The sequence below is a fragment of the Hydra vulgaris genome, chromosome 12, assembly GCF_038396675.1.
Source record: "Hydra vulgaris chromosome 12, alternate assembly HydraT2T_AEP".
NCBI classification, from domain to species: domain Eukaryota; kingdom Metazoa; phylum Cnidaria; class Hydrozoa; order Anthoathecata; family Hydridae; genus Hydra; species Hydra vulgaris.
The window spans coordinates 53,020,001-53,040,289 of NC_088931.1; the positions used below are offsets into that span (position 1 = coordinate 53,020,001).

Sequence of the window (20,289 nt, forward strand, 5' to 3'; positions counted from 1 at the left end):
TGGTTGGTGTGAAAGAAAAACTGTTTTTGTATCAGGAATTAGGGACTGAAGATTGAGGGGTTAAAGACTTTATTTGATTTTTGTTGAGCTTGATAATTAAATATCTTGATTTTTGACTTGACCTTGGCTTAAGGACAAAATTTACACTAATTAGAGACTTGTGAAACACTAATTAGCTAACATTTTTGAAATGGTTTTTCAAAATTAGTGCAAAATGAAGTGTTTTTCAAAAATTAGATGAGTGCAAGTTTTTTTGTTTTGAATTTGTTATTTTGTTGCATTATAAAACTATTTTAATTTGGATAGGCATAAAATTGCTAAACTGACACAAGTTTGAACGGATGTAAATAAGAGTTTAATACAAGTTGCAATATAACAATAGTAATGTAATAAGTGTGCTAATGCTTTAAAAACAATAGTGCGATCAATTTTATAAGTGAAGAATAACTCTTGACATTGAAAGAGTTTGTTTCAGATGTAAAAACCTATATTAATATTAGAAACACATTTTAAAACTATTATGTTAATCATTTTCTTAGGTCTTTAACACTACATTATACAACAGCCATCTGCACCGACATTTAGTACACATAGTAATGAATATGCAATGGCTTTATCAATCAAATTTGCAACCTGTGTTAAAAATATTTGATAAGAAACTATTACTAAGCTACCACTGATTTGCTACCTATGTGTATTATACCAATAGATACCAATTTATGTGTTTAGAGAAAAAATGAGTAGATAAATTAGCCTAAAAATAGCAATGTAACTTTACTAAAAAATAAGAATACTAGAAATAACTACAAGAATCATTATGCTGTCATATAAAGATATAAAAAAATACAAATACTTCAGATTATAAGATTAAAGCAAATTGCACAGCTAAAGGGTGAAAAAAAAAAAAGTTTTGCTAAATAAATATACACACGCACACAGAAACACACATATATAGGATTTTAAAACGATCTTTTATAGGTATGGCGTACCTTAAGAAGTGACAAAATTACAGTTAGTTTGTTTAGTTACATCACTTGTAACTCAAAGTATTGAGAATCAAAATGGCTGAAGATATATGCAGACATAAAAAAAAAATTACTAATGAAAGCAAAAGAATTGAATCAAAACTATTACTTAGTTATACTAAAGTTTAAAAGACTCGCTGAAAAATATACAGCTTTTGTTCTTATAACTTTTTAAATTTTTTGCACAGAATTTTATTAAATGTTCTCAAATATTTTTGCAAAGTTTAAAGTATCTGTAACCAGTAAAATTATTTTAAGTTAGAAGTATGAAAATTTAAAAATCTTTGCAACTTTTTGTATAAACACAATTATATTTATACAAAGGTTGCAAAGTTTTTTAAAGTTCCTAATGTAGTTATGTGGAAACTTAGTACTAATTATAATTGGTAATAAGTTTATTCATAATTATATAACTTTTTAACAACTTCATTTTATTTACTTATAAATAGAATTGTTTTATGTTTAGGTTTTTTGGATGTCCCCAAAATTATTTATGCTTCTAGGACACATTCACAAATAACACAATGTGTGAATGAGTTAAAAAATACTCGTTATGTGTAAGTGAGACTTTGTATACAACATATATTGAACACAATTTAAAAAGCATTTTTCTTTTTTTTTAAATTTCATTTTTATATGAACACAGTAAATTGCATCCTTATAACAACCCTTGTTTTTGTAGTAATTTAAATGCACTTTTTATGTTTTCTTATAGGCCAAAGATTTGCGTGTTAGGTTCTCGTGAACAGATGTGTATAAACTCGGAAGTTATGAGAGAAGAAAATAATAATGGAAAGGTATAAGAGCGTTAAAAGTTGTTATTGATATTTTCATAGTTTAAAGTTACAATATTTAAAACTCATTAACAGGCATGTTTTTTATAGTTTTTATTTGTTATTTTTTATTAAAAAATGATTTAAAGGGTATATATATATATATGTATATATATATATATATATATATATATATGTATATATATATGTATATATATGTATATATATATATATATATATATATATATATATATATATATATATATATATATATATATATGTATATATATATAAATATATATATATATATATATATATATATATATATATATACATATATATATAATATACAGTTGACAATGTACTTAGGTTGGCAATCTAACATCATACTGAAATATTCAAATAGGGAGCTGCTAGGAGCAACGCTTAAGCTTTGATATATTAATTCAAACTGTTTGGTTTTTCAAACTAGTGTAAAAGCATTTTGGCTTGAATTTGATGGTTTATGTTTAAATCAAACAAATGATAGCAATCTCCTATCATTATTAAACCTTTTTTATTTAGTGAATTTTATTATTGAAATGTTCTTATTAAATAATACTAATAAATCTTATAATAACTGTGATTATTCTATACCACATTATTTGTTGCATACCACATATTACTTGTTGCCACATTAATTACTAATTAATTTTCTATTACAGTTTATATGTGGTTTTTCTAAATGATTTTTTTCTATGAGAGTTAATTTGTTTAAAAATATGTTTATAATAGCTGCTGTGTTTAAGCCTTTTCAGTGAACATATGCTTGGGTTAGAAAGTTTTTAAAATAGTTAATTGAAAATTTCTTATTGCAAAGTTACATTTTTAAAAATAATAGAAATTATTCAGAGTGTTAAAGGATCCTTTTAGTGTATTTTATAACTTTTAAGATTCCTGGGATGATTTATGCATTTTTACCTTGAGTGTTTTCCCTTCAAGTAAACTTGATGTGGGCCACATGTGTCATTAAATTATAGCCACGCTCAATTTACAGGATGGCGTTTAAATGGGCTAAGTATAGCTATAGTACTTTAACACTTAGGTGGCAGCCACATATTTTCCACATGTGACTATAATATATATACCTCTTAAATATTATAAATACAATTATCATACATGGCCCATATCTTCACCATTCCATAAAGCAAGTTTGGCTATCACATGTGACGCACATTAAAGATTTTATTTTTTTTCAACATCTTCACTTTTTTTTTTTTTTTTTTTTTTTATAATTCACCTCCCTATAGCCGAGAAGGCCACTACAGATGAGGAGGCTACTTGTGGTTATAACCCTCTCTCAACTCTATAACTCCGAAACACGAAGCTTGACAAACAAGGTCGCTGTGCGGAGAAACAAGTTAAGCGTGGTACTACCAGGGACGTGGTGGGAATCAAACTCGGAACCTTTCGCTTATGAAGCGAGCGCTCTACCACTACACAACTACCGCATCACTTCCAACAAGACTGCAAGCAACCACTAATAGAGTTGGAAGTTACTGGAAGAGAAAAGATGAAACTTTAGAGCAAGATAATGATTTACAGACAACTTAAAAGATTGCAAATTATATGAATCAGGAAAGCAAGAATAAGGAAGCGAATTCCAAAGAACTGATGTTTGAGGGAAAAAACTAGACAAATAAGATTTCTCAGAGCACTTAGGAACAGTCACAGTAAATGGATGAGAATTAATTGAATGATGAGTAACACAAGAATAAATTTTAGTAGATGGCACAAGAGATGCAAGCTTTTTAAGCAGTCCCATTATAGTATTTATAAAAGAGAGAAAGAGAAGCAACATTAAGATATTGTGATAATGGCAACAGTTTTCCATACAAAGATGGGTTTGAGATTTATAGAGATAAAGAATAGAGTCCGGAGTAAGAAAGTGTCAAGCACGATAAAGAGATGCAACCTTAGCAGATGCTAATTTTGCAATTGATTTTATATATGGTTTCCAAGAAAGACCGGAAAGTAAGAGTTAATCCTAGAAGATGAAGGTTAGATGACTCATCGAGTACATTACCATTCATAAATATAGGAAGATCTAGATTATTGCAATAACGATTAGCTGAAAAAAATTGATTTTTATCTGAGTTAAAGTTCACCAGCCACTGAGAACCCCATGCTGTAGCAAAAGTGAGATCTTTTTCAAGCTCAAATGTCCCCTCAAAGCAATCAGAGAGTGTTGGCTTCTTATCATGACAAGAGTAAATCATAGTATCATCAGTGAACAATGCCACCTTAGATGTGATTTATTTAATAAAATGTGTTAACTTGTAAGGCTTTCATTTTTTTTTAAATGTCCGAATAGAAAAAATATAATATTTTGATTAAAATAAAAAACAACATTTTGATTAAAATAAAAAACAACATTTTGATTAAAATGTAACACTCAAATTTAAAATGAACATTAGAAAACTCTAGCAAAAAAATTGAAAATTAATTTTCTTTTTTAAAATTATTACTTTTAATTTGAAAAAGTCTTAAATAAAGTAACCAGATTTCCTAAATGAAAGTTACATTTTCCTTCTGACTTTCTGAAAAATTAGCAATTTTTATTAACACAAATAAAGATGAGGTTTTGGTTTGATTGCCGAATATGGTTTTGCTGTGATTTTCATTTTTAAACATATTTTTAAATCTAAGCTGTTCAAAAAACATGAAACTTTATGGAGCCAAGTGGGTCATTCCATATCAAATCACCTATTGGTCCCTAGGGTACCACCTCAAATTTGCTTCAAATTTTGACCACCCACAGCTTTTATGAAAAAAATACAATCCTGAAAATTTTTGAACGGTTTGGTTGACCAAACCGTTCAAAAGTTATAATTGAATTAATATTGACCAAAATCTGAAAATTTGAGTATCTGGAGCTTACAGTAGATTTTTTTGATTTTTACTAGATCATAGCTTTTTAAATAAAATAGATGATCACCTGAAATTTTTTAGGGTAATAGTTTTTCACCTAAATTATCTAATTTTGTAAGTGTTTTTGACTGATTTTAAACAGTTTTTGAGTTCTTGTACCTCAAAGTTGCTAAATAACACAATATTAGAAAAAATTATGGAAACTTAAATGTGCTACAGTCCAATACCAACAGACAAGCTGAGCCAATTTTTTGTTGCTTTTGTGTACTTAGAGTAACCACTTGTGGAAAAAATTAAAGTTATGTGTTAAAAGTTATTTTAGCACTTGCAGCAGCCTGTTAAAATTTCACTTTTTTAAAAAAATGCAATAAATTACAGTAACTTTGTAGGCATAGAAAGTTGCGTAGACAGTTAAAATAAATTATGAAACTTTTTACTGGCAAAGTTCTATATATAGACAATCACCAAAAAAAAATTAAAGACCTATACTCTATCTTATCACATGATTTTAGCATTTTGAGTGCAATGCTTTTTTAGTTTAAAAAGATACCAGTTAGCGCAAATTATATTATACTTCGAAAAAAATAAAAAATGCTGAAAGAAGAAGTTTATATACACATGAAACACAAGTACACTACTTTCTTTATATCTGATTTAATTAACTCATAATACTTTCATAATCATTATTAGCAAGTTTCTAGTCATGAGCACTTCTACCCTTAATGGATGAGGCACTTATTTGACATATAACTTTGTCAAATGGAGCCCAACATTGACTTGATTGTGCATCATTAGTCCATTTTAAATTTAATTTATTTCTATGTATGAATTTTACATTAATATCTTGGTTTACACTACAAATCTCAAGTACAAGCCCTATGTACCATCATCGTAAAAGCATGCAATGTATTTACCAGGTTGAAAGTTCGAAGGATCTTTTTTTGCCAAGTTAATATTATTCAGCAAATGGGTATCATAGACAGCATTGCTAAATATTCTCCATAAAAATAATTTCTCTCCACCTGGTAAAAACTGTGATAGCTTCTTAAGCCTGGGACTGTGCTTATCTCTTCATATCGTTTTTTTAGGCTAAAATAAGTTTCATGATTATTGATATTATCACTTGAAATGTAAAATAATTTAACACCTTTAATGTTTTTTTCAGCCCATGTAAACAGTTCATTTTGTGTGAGATTCAATCAATTGGAACCCAACCAATCAATTTGTTGCTCGTAGACTTGCTTTTGTCGCTTCTTTTTTTATAGTTCCTCCTATTCCATCACATAGACTTTTGCCATGGGATGTAGCAAAGAAGTGGTGCTCAGCATTTATATTGTGATCTTCAAGATGGTACATGTGTTGATTTAATGTTCTTTTTGCCTCTGATAAGTAGGAAGATTGTGCTTCTTTGATAAAGTGGTGGTGACAAAGATCATACAAAGTTTCACTTAGAGTTTCAATAAACTCAATAATGCTTGTTTTGACACCCATTATTTGTATATAATATGATCATCAAAATCAAAATTATTATTTTCAAACACATTTTCCAAGTAAGTCTTTAAATTTACTTTACCAGGGGAATTGGAACATAGATGGAACATGCAGTTTCGACCATATATATTTCAAACACATACTTTCATCAAATCTTTGTAATATATTAAATGGCCCTTTAATAAAGCAGTGCAAATCAATTTAGTTTTTTGATGATAAAAACATACGCAAACTGAGCTACTTCCACTACTGCCAACTGTAATGCAACACTTTGGTCTTAGTTCACAGAACTTGCTGAATCCAACTTTGTGTTTAGGGTATAACTTCTTAAACTCAAGAAAAAGTTCCTTTAATTGAAATAATATTAAACGTTTTTGTTTATGAACTTCTACATTACTTATACGCACAGAAACAAAGTCTTTTTTTCCTGGACATTGTTTTGTGAACTCTTTGGATTCATAAATTTCAATGACTTTTTGTTTAACAATATCTTCCTAAGCCTGTCCTTTTTTAGCCTCAGGTTTAGCAAGTATTCCTTTTTCATTTTTTCAATTTTCGAGCTTTTTTAAAGATGTTCTAAAAATGTTTTCAAGTTTTTTCAATTTACCAACTATCAGAAGTTAGTGTTAGTAGTTGAACTTTTTCTTCCTTCAAACTTATTTTTATTTTATTTTTTATTGCATCTAACAGTTGGTCTAAATCATTACAGTTTATACATTTTTGCTCTTTTTCCGATAATTTATCTTTTGGGTCTATATCCAATGCTGACACTACTAGGTTTGTCATACTTGTTGCAAATTTTTTAATTTTTGCTTTCCATATCCTAATTTTTCGCGTCTTCTTACATTTTTGAGTGAAGATATTTCCAATAAAGACACACTCTTATTAAGAATTGTCTCATCAAGGTCTGAACAACTCAAATCTTCCTCAGCGGCTTCATCTTGACTACTTTCTGTAATTTTTTCAAGTTTGAATTCATTCATACAGTTAGTAAAAACTTTTTGACTAGGTTTGATCTTAAGTTGATTTGCTATTGATATGTTAACTTTACACAATCCCTTGATAGTTTTTTCTTGTGGACTTTAAATAGATCACAACAGTATTTTTGAAGTGCTTCATATCTAGAAATATAGGCCTTTTCATGGTAAATACATATCTCCTCATTTGGTTCGAAAGTGTATTCTATCCTTTGCATTGAAACTTCAATATCAGTATATTTTAGTCTTATTCTTCTTACCATTTTGCAATATGACATTTTATCACAATATTTATTTAAAACTCTTCCCACACAACATTTCTCTGACATTTTTTACTAATCTAAAAATATTAAAGTTAAACATGTAACATTATCTAAAAATAAACTTTTTTATATTTTTAATATAAAAAAGTAATAAAATTGTAAAAATGAAATCTCAAGTATAAATGCGATTAAAACTGTCTAAAATGCAACCAATAAACTATTTCTACATATAACTATTTCTGCATACACAAACTTTAACTTTTTGGTTCTTGCAATATTAAAAACTAAAATAATAAAATCCAGAAAATACTGCGCAGATTTAGATTTTAATACAAAGTCTTGAAGCAATTGAAGTATTTTACACTCAAATTATAACCATGTGAAAATATTATTATAATTATATTATATGCATAAAATTTAACAAATATATATTATAAAATCACATCAAATAAATTAGGTTAAGACACTGATAATTTTATTTTATGAAAAACTGATTATATTTATTTAAGGAAAAAATAAAATATACACATAAGTCATAGGGCTACAATCATGTGATAAGATAGAGTATAGGCCTTTAATTTTTTTTTGGTGATTGTCTATATATAGAACTTTGCCAGTAAAAAGTTTCATAATTTATTTTAACTGTCTACGCAACTTTCTATGCCTACAAAGTTACTGTAATTTATTGCATTTTTTTAAAAAAGTGAAATTTTAACAGGCTGCTGCAAGTGCTAAAATAACTTTTAACACATAACTTTAATTTTTTCCACAAGTGGTTACTCTAAGTACACAAAAGCAACAAAAAATTGGCTCAGCTTGTCTGTTGGTATTGGACTGTAGCACATTTAAGTTTCCATAATTTTTTCTAATATTGTGTTATTTAGCAACTTTGAGGTACAAGAACTCAAAAACTGTTTAAAATCAGTCAAAAACACTTACAAAATTAGATAATTTAGGTGAAAAACTATTACCCTAAAAAATTTCAGGTGATCATCTATTTTATTTAAAAAGCTATGATCTAGTAAAAATCAAAAAAATCTACTGTAAGCTCCAGATACTCAAATTTTCAGATTTTGGTCAATATTAATTCAATTATAACTTTTGAACGGTTTGGTCAACCAAACCGTTCAAAAATTTTCAGGATTGTGTTTTTTTCATAAAAGCTGTGGGTGGTCAAAATTTGAAGCAAATTTGAGGTGGTAATCTGGGGCACTTTTGAAAAACTAGGTGATTTCATATGGAATAACCAAGTATTTTGATAATAAAAATTGAAAGGGATTTTTATAAAAACATGTTATAAAAATAAATAAGTTGTAATCAAACTTTTATGAAAGTTTATATGCTAGCAAAATTTCATAATTACACTCTAATTTTTTTAGTTTGTTTGGTTTTTATTCGGCTAGAAAAGATAAAAAATAAAAGCACATAGATTTTAATGTCAGTAAATTGAACCGCGCAAGCTACAGTTGTTAAATTGAGCTGTGCAAGCTGTAGTTATGAATTCAAACATTTAATTTATAGTTTTTTAATTTATATTAAGTTAAACATAATTCTTTTCAAATTCTTTGATGAGAATTATGTTTAATTTACTTTTAATCAGACAATTTTGTTTATAAATTCATTGTTTACTCTAATCATTTAAGACATAAATCATTTTGTATAATTTTGCATTTTGCATAATTTTGTTTGATTTATCAGTTGAATTGAGAAATTACAAATATATATCAAAATAGTTTTTTTGCAAAATGACGATTTTTTTTAATTAGATTCAATGCATAAGGCTTTAATGATAGTCTTTGTATGATTATATTGCTTTCAAATAATATAATAACTGTTTAAGTATTAAATGCTCTAACATAATATGTGCAGATTTTAATTGTAAATAAGTCGAATTTGTTTTCTATTGTTAAACATCTTTAAGGTACATATGTGTCGCATCAAAGTTGCTGGTAAACAGTGCTTTTTCTACAACAATTTAGAAGGTTTGTTTAAATAAGTTATTTATTTTGTTATTATTTTTCAAAAGAATTAATTTCATTATCTTCTACCTATTTTTAATTTTTATTATTTGTAATATTTTTAATAATTATCTATTACTATCTTTTTAATTAATCTTTTCTTTTTTCTTTTTTAATTTTTGATTTTAAACTTAAACTTGTAAGTTGCGTCAATTCGATTTTTTTTTTACCAATTCAGCAAGCAAAGATAAGGTGCCTCCAGGTATGTTGGACATTGAAGATCTTGTTTCAATTGGAACTGAAAAGAAGTAATTATAGTTTTTCTGTAAGTTTAATAAATTAAGAAAGAGATTAAATAAAAAAATTAAGAATATCTTATTCTGATGTTTCATAAATAAAGTTCTGTAAAACCTTTTTTATATCATTAAATGCAATTAGAATTTGATAATCAGTAGTTAAATAATTTATCAATATTTTATGTTTTAGGTTTTGTCCTTATTATATGGCTAGAGAGTTAAGAAAGGAAGCTGATTTACTTTTTATGCCATACAACTATGTATTAGACTTCAAGGTAAAAGTTTAGGATTTTCTGTCAGTATTATATCACTTTAAATTTGAAACTGTTTATTTGTCAAATGTTTATTTGATTTCGCTGCTTAAAAGTTGATTTTGTACTTCTAGTTTTTGAATCTTATGTTTTTAAATAAATTCTTATTTTTATTAATTTGTCATTTATGGGTTTTCTAAATATTTCTGATAATTCCGTTTATTTTTTTAGGCAAGAAGTGTTCATGGAGTTGACCTAACAAACACAATTGTGCTTTTGGATGAAGCTCACAATTTGGTGAGATTTTGCTTATCTGGGTGTGACATTTTTTCCTATAACATGGCTGAATTTAGAATTCAACTTTATTTTAATTAATTAAAACAAATTCAAATCGAATAAAGTTATTAAAAAAAAAAATCAAATAACTAAATCAAATCTTATAATTTGTAAAAAAGTATTTTATGGTTGCACATCATTCATTCATTATGTTTTATCTATACAAGTATCACGAAATATAAAAATTAAACAGAGAGAAAAAAAAGTTATTTATCACACCATTAAAAACAGATTCAATAATTTTTACAAATATCCTCAGGTTTAGTATATCTTCTTTTTTTTACTGGACTTTATTAAGGTTTTTATGGTTTCCAGGCTAAATCTTAATTGTTGTTCAGGCTAAATCTTAATTGTTGTTGTTCAGGGTAAATCTTATGCAGATAAGTTGCAGCTTGCAAGTGAAATGATACATAAATAAACTTTTTTATTTTGAATTAAAATTTATATTAAAATTGCAAATTAAATTAATTTAATTTAATTTATGATTTCAAACAAAAAAAAATTTTTTCAAACCTTTAAAAAAAAAAGTTTTTGGTGTTTATTTTTGATAATAAAATGTTTTTGTGTCATTACTTTAATATCATTACTAATTGTGTCATTATAATGCACATAATTTATTATTAATTAAAAATAAACCTCAAACTGTAATAACAAATAATATTTTATTTTTATAATATCAAATGTTGCAATATAGAGTTTATGCTGATGTATATATGATGCTAACGTATTGCATACAATAATAAAAATTTTGACTTGCCACATGTTTTTTATATTATTTTTACTGTTAATTTGAAAATTTTTTGTTAATCTTTTAATCAAATCTTTTAATTAGAACTTTACAAATTTATATTTCAAAAAAAAAACTATAGACATAATAAATAAATTCAAAGCACAAATTTCATTTAAAAGGAAGACAGTCTGATTCCACTCACCTGCAAAGGCTTTCCTCAAATTTTAACCAGACTTACAAAGAAATATTAATAAAAGCAAATTTTTGCACTTACAAATTTGGTTGGCTTATATAGTTTCATTATTTTATTTATTTCTACATTTTGATATTGAGTTGAACTTGTTTTTGAAAGAATCAATTAAATCTGAATTTGTTGCATCTTGTGGCAAGGTGTTTCAATCGTTAGACATTCCGTTTGTGAAAAAGTTGTGTCTTATTGTTTCATTCTTTACAACTTTGTTTAATATCTCTCTTTTAATTTTAATGCTGTGTCGTCTTGCAGTTGTTACAAATTTATTGATATGGTTGTAGATGTTTATCAAATCCTTGGTATATCTTGAATATTTAAATATCTCTTTTTTTCTAATGTTTTGATTTTTAGAAAATATATCCTTCCTTCATACGACAACCTCTCGAGTATTCATTTTTTTTAGCTTTGATTATCCATTTTTTAGCCTTGTTCATCCTTTTTTAAGCCTTAATTATCCATTTTTTTGAGCCTTAATTATTTACTTTTTGAGCCTCAATAAATTCTTTCAGTTTTATAAACTTCACTATTTCTAAAAAGATTCTGTATTACTGCACCATATTCAAGATGAGGTCATATAAATTTTTTTATAAAAGTTACCATATTGACATGAAATTTTATGAAAAATATGTTTTTTATGTTAGTTTTTGAATCTTCTTTAACTGATTTAAGCTCCATTTGTTAAGTCTAATAAATTTTTTAGGCATAGAAAACCCCTTAGCAACCATTTCCAAGTTTTTTATTCATAATGACAGAAGTTAAACCAAAACTGATGTTTTTACCAAAAAGTTGTCATTTTTAGGTACTTTTTATAAGCATTTCCAATGGCATCAATGAGTAAAAAATATCAATATCTTCTGACCTTTCTTGTATTATGGCTCAATTCTGATTCAACACCTTCTACACAATGAAAAACTTTTTTTGCAAGTTCTAAAACTATTTTAGTTTTTAGATATTTTATTTACAAAACTTCCACTTTCTAATAATTATGACAAATAGGCTTAAATATCTACTTTTAAATTTATTCAAATATATTTATTTTGAATAAAAACGAATTATATAATTTTTTGTATATTGTCTTATGAATTTTTTTAATGGGTATGTAGCTCTCTAAATCATTTGTTTTGGTAATACTGAGAACAATTTCTGATTGAGCTTTTACTAGCATAAAATCATTTATAACTATGTTTTTGATTATTTTTACCAAAGTGCATAATTTTGCGTTTTTTTGTTGCTAACTTTAATTAACCATTAATTTGTCCACTTGATTTATATAGTCCTCTTGATCTCTTATCGCCAAGATTACTTGTCTATCATTTGTAAAGAGCTTTATAATGTTAACTTTTTTGTTAACAAATCTGGGTTGTTGAGAAATAATCAAGTTGTTTTTATTTACAAATTAATCATTGCTTCTTTTCTTATTATTTTTTCCATTATTTTGCATGTTATTGAGGTTAAAGAACAGTTTTTTGAATATTTTTGATAATTGTTTTGCCAACTCAATTGATCAAGATTTTTAAACTTTTGGATGAATTTTATCAGCTCCAATTGCTTTATCAGTATTTAGTTTTTGAAGGTTCCTTATGTTGATTAATCTTACCTTTGTGGTAAATTATTTGAATCTTGCTTTGTAAAACAAAGTACTCATCAAGATATTTGCAATTGTGATTCACATTCATTGCAATCACATATTATTAGAATCTTTAGCTTTGGTTTAACTGTTGGTATATGAATAAACTGATTTTGGGTTGTGTTTTGAGTTTGTTAATATTTATTTATACTTGCTCTCACAAGGAGTTTTCTTTGCTCAGTATTTTATAGACTTTTACTTCTGATAATCTTTTAAATTTGTATCTATATTTGATCCATAATATTTTATTTACATTTACTTTTTATTCTTTTATTCATCCAAATTGGGTCTTTAGTTTTTTAATTTTCATAGATTTTTAGTTTTGATATGAATTTATTGCAAGCATCACGATAGACTAATAACCCTTTGTTATAAGTTTCATTTGTATTAAGATTAAAAAATTTCTTATCCCATTCAATTTTAGAAAAATATTTATTCATTTGTTTTTATTTATTATTATTAAAAAATATATTTTTTTTTGTATGGTTGTTTATGGCTTTTTGAAACCAATAATTATAGAATTTTCAACCAGTAATGGTTGATGTTGAAAACTCTATTGTTGTTTTTAGTGAGTAGCAAGAAACTTTTTTGATTTGAAAATTTGGTTTTAGAATATTTTGAAACAGAAAACAACTGCCTAAATATTTAATGAATAAGTTTGCTTGATAGTAAGTTACATTTTTAGCTTTGCTATATTCTTTAGTCTAATTTATCAATGTATAGTTAAAATCACCACATAACATGATGCATTTTTTAAATATATAATTTTTAAATATAAGCACCTTTAATAAATTCAATAAGAGATAAATTCTTGTGAAGTTAAAAAATTCAATAAGGGCTAAATTCTCATGAAATTAATAATTCAATAAGGGATAATTTGTTTTGAAATTAATAAATTCAATAAGGGATAAATTCTCATGAAATTAATAAATTCAATAAGTGATAACTTATTTTGAAATTGACAATTTTTATCACTGTACTTAAATAAGTTGTATTAGTGTATAAACATGATAATCAATCATTTGAAGTATTTTTTTCCATCGCAATTTATTCGAGTTTTTTTGATTTTAAATAAACCAGTTTGATTTTTGGTTTGCTCTTGTTGTTTCTAATAACATATTTAAAGGGCAAATTCTTATCTTTTTCAGCTTTATTTAACTTTTTTTTTACCTAAAAATAATTTTAAACCCTTTCTTTCTGCAATTATAAGGTTGTTTTTAATTTTATTTAATTCTAATTCACTCTTAACAAGGCTGTAAGTGACCACAATTAAGTTAAGAGTTACTAGAAAACAAAGAATAGAGTTAAAGAGCAAGTAAACGGTTGACAGAAAACTTGAAAAGTTGTATGTTGTATGACTTAAAAATTGCAACCTAAAAGAGTGCAATCTTGAGAAGAAGGAAAACGATAAAGAACATAGAAAAAGGTGATGGAGTGAAGATGTGCTAAGTGGAAGCACATGAAAGAATGGTCAGAGGATTCAAACCTGATTTCTCGACAAATTGGTGAATTGATGAGTAAGTACACGCCCAAGTAGGCCATGTTACTATTGGAGTCTCTGTAAATCAAAGGATTGTACCCATCAATTACTTTGGCTACAGTTTAAATATAAAGAGAACTTGACTCATTCATAGATAGAGCATGACATCTCAACCAATGAGATAAGCAGTTGTCTCAGTCCTGCTAATTAACATAAAGTCTCAAAGGAGTTTGAAGCTGGTTAACATTTACATTTACAGCAATTATTCTGCTTATCCCTAAAGACTTTGCCTAGGAAGCCTTTAACAAGATAGTATCTGGATGCATTTAGCATCTACCCTAGATAATTATTTTTATCAAGACACTATATATAGCCTTTACTTAACCAAGAACTCCAAGATAGGCAATTTTTAGCTGGATTCAGTTAACATCAGCCTAAGATGAGTGTTTTTATTGAGACATTATCTCTAGCTTTTACTCAATCAAGAGCCCCAAGGCAAGGAAATTTCAAGTCAGAGTTTATTTCTCCCAGCCTTTGCCTAAAAAAACCAAACTCTACAAGACAGCAGGGCATAATACGCGTAGTACTGGGTTACATGATACCATTAGCAGGGTGATTGTGATAATCCTAAACTGACCTGACTGGATTAATTAAAAGAAATTACTTTCTGTAAGCAGTACTTTGAAACATTGAACAAGATGTTTTGGATATGCATTAGGAAAAACATTACATCTAACAGAATACTGGAAGTTATAGTGAGTGAAAGTTTTAAAGTTGGAGTTACAATTTGGCAACTGAGCTCATGCTACATCAGAGATTTAGCAGAACATAGACGCATGTAATAACTTACAGTTGAGCAAACACCGCGTCAGGGGTTTAGACATAACACAAACATACATATTTATGTTTGTGTTCTGTCTATTGTACATTGTAGTACATGTTGTTGATATAATATTGACTATTGAGTTACCTTGATAATACCAGGCTAACTACTTTTACATTTTAGTATAATTTTTTCTATTTTGTTTATATCCAAGTTAAGATTTGAAAAGACTTCGTATAATTGTTGTTTTTTATCCTTGTCTTTTTCTTCTTTTTGGATTTTTAATAATACATTTAAGCCAATTTTTCTTTTCTTTCTGCTGAGATAGTAATTAGATCTTTTTTTTAAATTATGTCTGTTTTATTTTACAATACAGACTACTAAAGCGTGGTGGATTATTTCCTTTGTTCATTTCAAAATAAGAAAACTGCTGTTTTTATTTGCTATTTTCAATTTCTAGTTCCTAAATTCCTTTTATCTTTTTATCTTTTTTTATCTTTACAGTGATTTTTTTTATCTTTACAGTGATTTTTTTTATCTTTACAGTGATTTTTTTTATCTTTACAGTGATTTTTTTTATCTTTACAGTGATTTTTTTTTATCTTTACAGTGATTTTTTTTATCTTTACAGTGATTTTTTTTATCTTTACAGTGATTTTTTTAATATACTTTTATTATCTTTTAATGGTTTTTTGACTTTTTCAAATTTTTTTTTTTAATGAAATTTTTTCGTCTGGTTGATGATTTAATTCGTCCTTTAGAAATGGCATTAGAAATAAATAGACTTGCTTCAGATTTTTAGTTTTTAAATAAATAAAAAATAATATTTTCTGCAACTTTTTTTGTTTAGGCAAACAGTTCTAGCAGGCATCTTAACTTTAACCATATATAAATAAAAATGTGTTTCAAAGCTCACATCTGTTATGTTGTTGATACATAATTTACATATAAAAAATTTAAAAGAAAGAAAAATATTACTTCTAAATATTGTTGTTGACACAAAATTTAATTGTGAAATATTAAAAAAAAAGAAAAAAATTCTTTAAAAGTATTAAGAGCTTCACCCTTGATTGTCATTAAAACCGATAAGGGGTTTCAAAAACTCTTGCTCTTTATTACATTTAAACATTAAACAATATAATCAAGTTACAAACAAACACCAAAAATATTTAAAAAAGAATTTAATGATTTAGATAAATCTTTATTATTATTATTATTTTTTTAGGAAAGTCATTGCGAGAATAATGCTTCATTTGAACTCAGCTCCTTTGATCTTGCATCTTGTATTGAAGATTCTCAACAATGTATAGAAATATTGTTACAAAAAGAAGAAGAAGGCCTGACATCACTAGATGAAGGTGGTATATCATAAATTCTCAAAATATTTTAAAATATTGTAAAATAATTTTTCTTTTCAAGCCTTGGAGTGAATGGAGTACAGGGCTATGAATAGCCTGTCTAAATTGGACTTGGTGGACTACAGGGGCTGCCCATTTAAATAGTCTTGTACAGCCCGCATGATGATAGTTTTTGAGAGTTCCACTGAAATTTTATTGTTCTTTCTTCATTCTTTGGATAGTATTTGTTTTTTTAACAATAAAAAGGCAGAAGAAATTGGCATTTAAAAAAATATTTTTATTTTATCCTAACATTTTTTTTTTAATTAATTGTTTTTTTTTTATATTTATTTAATAATTTAGTTATTAAAAAAATTAATAAACGATAATATAAAAATGTTATATATAATCATATATCAAATATCTAATAATATAATCAAAAATATATAATAATATAATCAATTAGGAAACAAATATAAAAATACTCTCATACAATGTAACATCTTTTTATAAAAGCCAATTATCATACTTCTTACATTATAAAAGTTCATTTATTTCTCCTCTTCTTTTTAAATAAAATTAAATATAAAAATTTTGATGACCGCTATAATAACAAGTTTAAAAAGACTTTAGTAATAAAACTTTTAATAAGTTACACTGCACTTTTTTTTTTCACTCAGAGCTATTTGTACACGTATAACATATGTATAACAGTATTTTTATATTGTTGTTTTATTAAAATGATTGATAGTATTGTAACATTTTTATATTGTCATTTATTTTTTTTACTAATAACTAAATTATTAAATAAATAAAATTAATTTAAAAACATGTTAGGATAAAATAAAAGGGGTTGTTCTAGGAAAACAATTTGGGCGGCAGTACCAGATTTTATCAGATCTTAGTTTACCATGTTTTCCTCATTTCCATAAGTCTCTGGGGTACTATCAGGTTCCATCCTTAGTCCTATAATGGTTTTTATCTACATTAATGATCGTCCTGACAGTTGCACCTCAAAGGTGGCTCTATTTACTATTGATGCAACTATATATTCCAGTATGATAAAAAGTTATCACTTTTTGATTGCTTAGTAAAGAATGTATAAATTATATAAATTTGTAGAAAACTTTAGAATGCTTATCAAACTTTTTTCATTTTACACTGTGTTTCATCAATCTAAATTAAATATATATATATATATATATATATATAAATATATATATATATATATATATATATATATATATATATATATATATATATATATATATATATATATTATTATATATATATTATTTTATATATATGTATATATATATATATATTATTTTATATATATATGTATATATATGTGTGTATATATATATATATATATATATATATATATTATATATATATATATATATATATATATATATATATATATATATATATATATATACATTAGGGTGTCCCAAAAATCTCAAAAAAAAATATATAATTAGGGGTCCCTCAAGATCCTTGAACATCAGATGGGTCCCTAATATTATAAAAAAAATTTTTTTCAAAAGTTTATCATGTTGGATCTTAAAAGAAGTGAAATTATATGAAAATTTCAAAAGTAATCATTACTTTATAAAAATTTTTTTTGTAAAAATGCATTTTTTTTTTAATCAAAAGTGTAAGTTTTTAGGCAGTGAAATTTAAAATAATAATTTTTTTATAAATGAATGATGAATTTTTTTATATAATTTCACTGCTTTTGAGATCCAACATGATATACTTTTTAATTTTTTTTCTTTTGATAATATTAGAAACCCGTCTGATGTATATATTTATATATATATATATATATATATATATATATATATATATATATATATATATATATATATATATATATATATATATATATACATACTTACATACATACATACATACATACATACATACATACATACATACATACATACATACATACACAGTAAATTCCTGTTAACTCGAACCTCCAAGAGACCAAGGGAAATGGCTTGACTAAACAAATGTTCAATTTTGGCAAAGTAAAACAAATGTTCTTGCTTTAACGGACTAACAAAACAGTTTGAGATAACAAAAGTTCGAGTTAACTGGCGTTCGACTTCTCGGGAATCAGCTGTATATATATGTATCTATATATAATAAATTATTTATGAATATGTGTTGTATAAATATTTAACAGTTAAAATTTTGCTTATAGCTTCAATAGGTGATCTTACTACTGAAGATGCTTCTCTTATGAAAAGTAAGTTAAAATTATATTGTAATTGTTAAACCTTTATCTTAGAAACTTGATCCCAAGAAAAGTAATAGACTCTTGAATATTTTACTTGAACTCAAGGTATCCAGAAGTCCTTTTTTTTTCTTTCAAGTATATCATGTGATGCAAAGAGTTTTACTGTGCAAAGATTAAATCAATTAATTTTTAGCATCTAGCAAAATACACTTTTTTGAAGTTTTCTCAATTTATTTTACTTTGACACAATTCAACAAAGGTAAATTAGAATTGTGTGATGTTTTCATGGACAATATGTTTGAAAAGTATGCTGCAAATATTGGGAATATGCGTGCATAAGAAAAGTCAAATTCATTATGGGTGAATGTCTCAGAGAACAGTTGTCCAATGATGCTAAATTGAGTCTAAATACAAGGTTTTAGTTAAGGCTTATGTTAAGGATTGCATATTTTTAAAATTTCGTAAGCAGTTATACTTATTCAATTACATAGATGCAAAAAAAGTGCGTGACTGCAATACTACCTATCAACTTACTCAATTATTTACATTTGCAAATAAATTAATAATTTGTAAACATTGTTAGAAATTTTGTAACGAGTTATCTTAACACTTTTTTAATATATTTTTCAATTACTATTCAATATATTTTGAAAAATAGTTTACATCAATAAAAGTTTATCAAAAGATTATTTAGTATTAAAAATCTTTAATCGTTTCATTAACAAAGACAAATTCCTCTTTTTATCGTATCTCATTTTCTTTTTGATTTTAAAGACAACTTTTTATCATACTTCATTTTCTTATTCCTCATTCTGTTTTCTATCTTTAGAAATCTCTTATATTGTATAGAATTTTGTTATTATACTTGGGCTGGGTCTTCTAATAATATTCTTTTGCTTTTGGAATGGGTACAAGAATGCTTTAGTAAATTTAGTTGCATCTGATTTAGCAGAAAAGCTTGATCCTTGGTCACATTGTTGGAAGGATACACCTCTTTCTCTTTTTTATATACACTTGCATAATTGGTGATCAAAAATTTAATTTTGTGTGAATTGTGGGTAAATACTTTCAACATTTATTTAAATAAAAATTATTAATAACTTTATTGTTCTTGTTTGTTCTTTAAATTTATTTCTAGGTAACCCATTTTCTGCATATATTGTATTCATCAGAATCTAATAACATATTAAATAGTAAAAATGATATAATATAAACTGAATAGTTTATATATATATATATATATATATATATATATATATATATATATATATATATATATATATATATATATATATATATTTGCCATATTTTTAATTTATTTTAATTTCAACTTATTTTTCATTAAACTCAAGCATTATTTTTAAATTTGGAGACATTTATATGTGACATACCCCTAACAAATGGTTCTGCTACAAAACCAGCCAGGTAATTTTATAACGTTTCTTTAAAATTTTTACATGTTTGTAATTTTACAAATTTCAATTTTAAAGTTTTTAGTTTTATGCTGATAA

The 20,289-nt window shown here is 25.6% G+C and overlaps 1 protein-coding gene across 6 annotated transcripts in view; it reads left to right on the top strand.

Annotated features, from left to right (window-relative positions):
- LOC100209743 (regulator of telomere elongation helicase 1) overlaps positions 1-20,289 on the top strand; it is a 64,950-nt gene that overhangs the window by 5,074 nt on the left and 39,587 nt on the right. For 5 of the 6 annotated variants that reach the window (XR_010642517.1, XR_010642518.1, XM_065813682.1 and 2 more), the window contains exons 3-11: positions 1,492-1,582; positions 1,741-1,822; positions 9,361-9,421; positions 9,636-9,705; positions 9,884-9,968; positions 10,176-10,241; positions 16,416-16,548; positions 18,743-18,787; positions 20,131-20,203. Coding sequence is in view for 4 of the 6 variants with exons in the window: in XM_065813682.1 (XP_065669754.1) it covers positions 1,492-1,582; positions 1,741-1,822; positions 9,361-9,421; positions 9,636-9,705; positions 9,884-9,968; positions 10,176-10,241; positions 16,416-16,548; positions 18,743-18,787; positions 20,131-20,203 (706 nt within the window). In the remaining 2 variants the exon portion in view is untranslated. Of the gene's footprint in view, positions 1-1,491; positions 1,583-1,740; positions 1,823-9,360; positions 9,422-9,635; positions 9,723-9,883; positions 9,969-10,175; positions 10,242-16,415; positions 16,549-18,742; positions 18,788-20,130; positions 20,204-20,289 lie in introns of all 6 variants that reach the window. The other variant, XM_065813684.1, reaches the window with a different exon arrangement.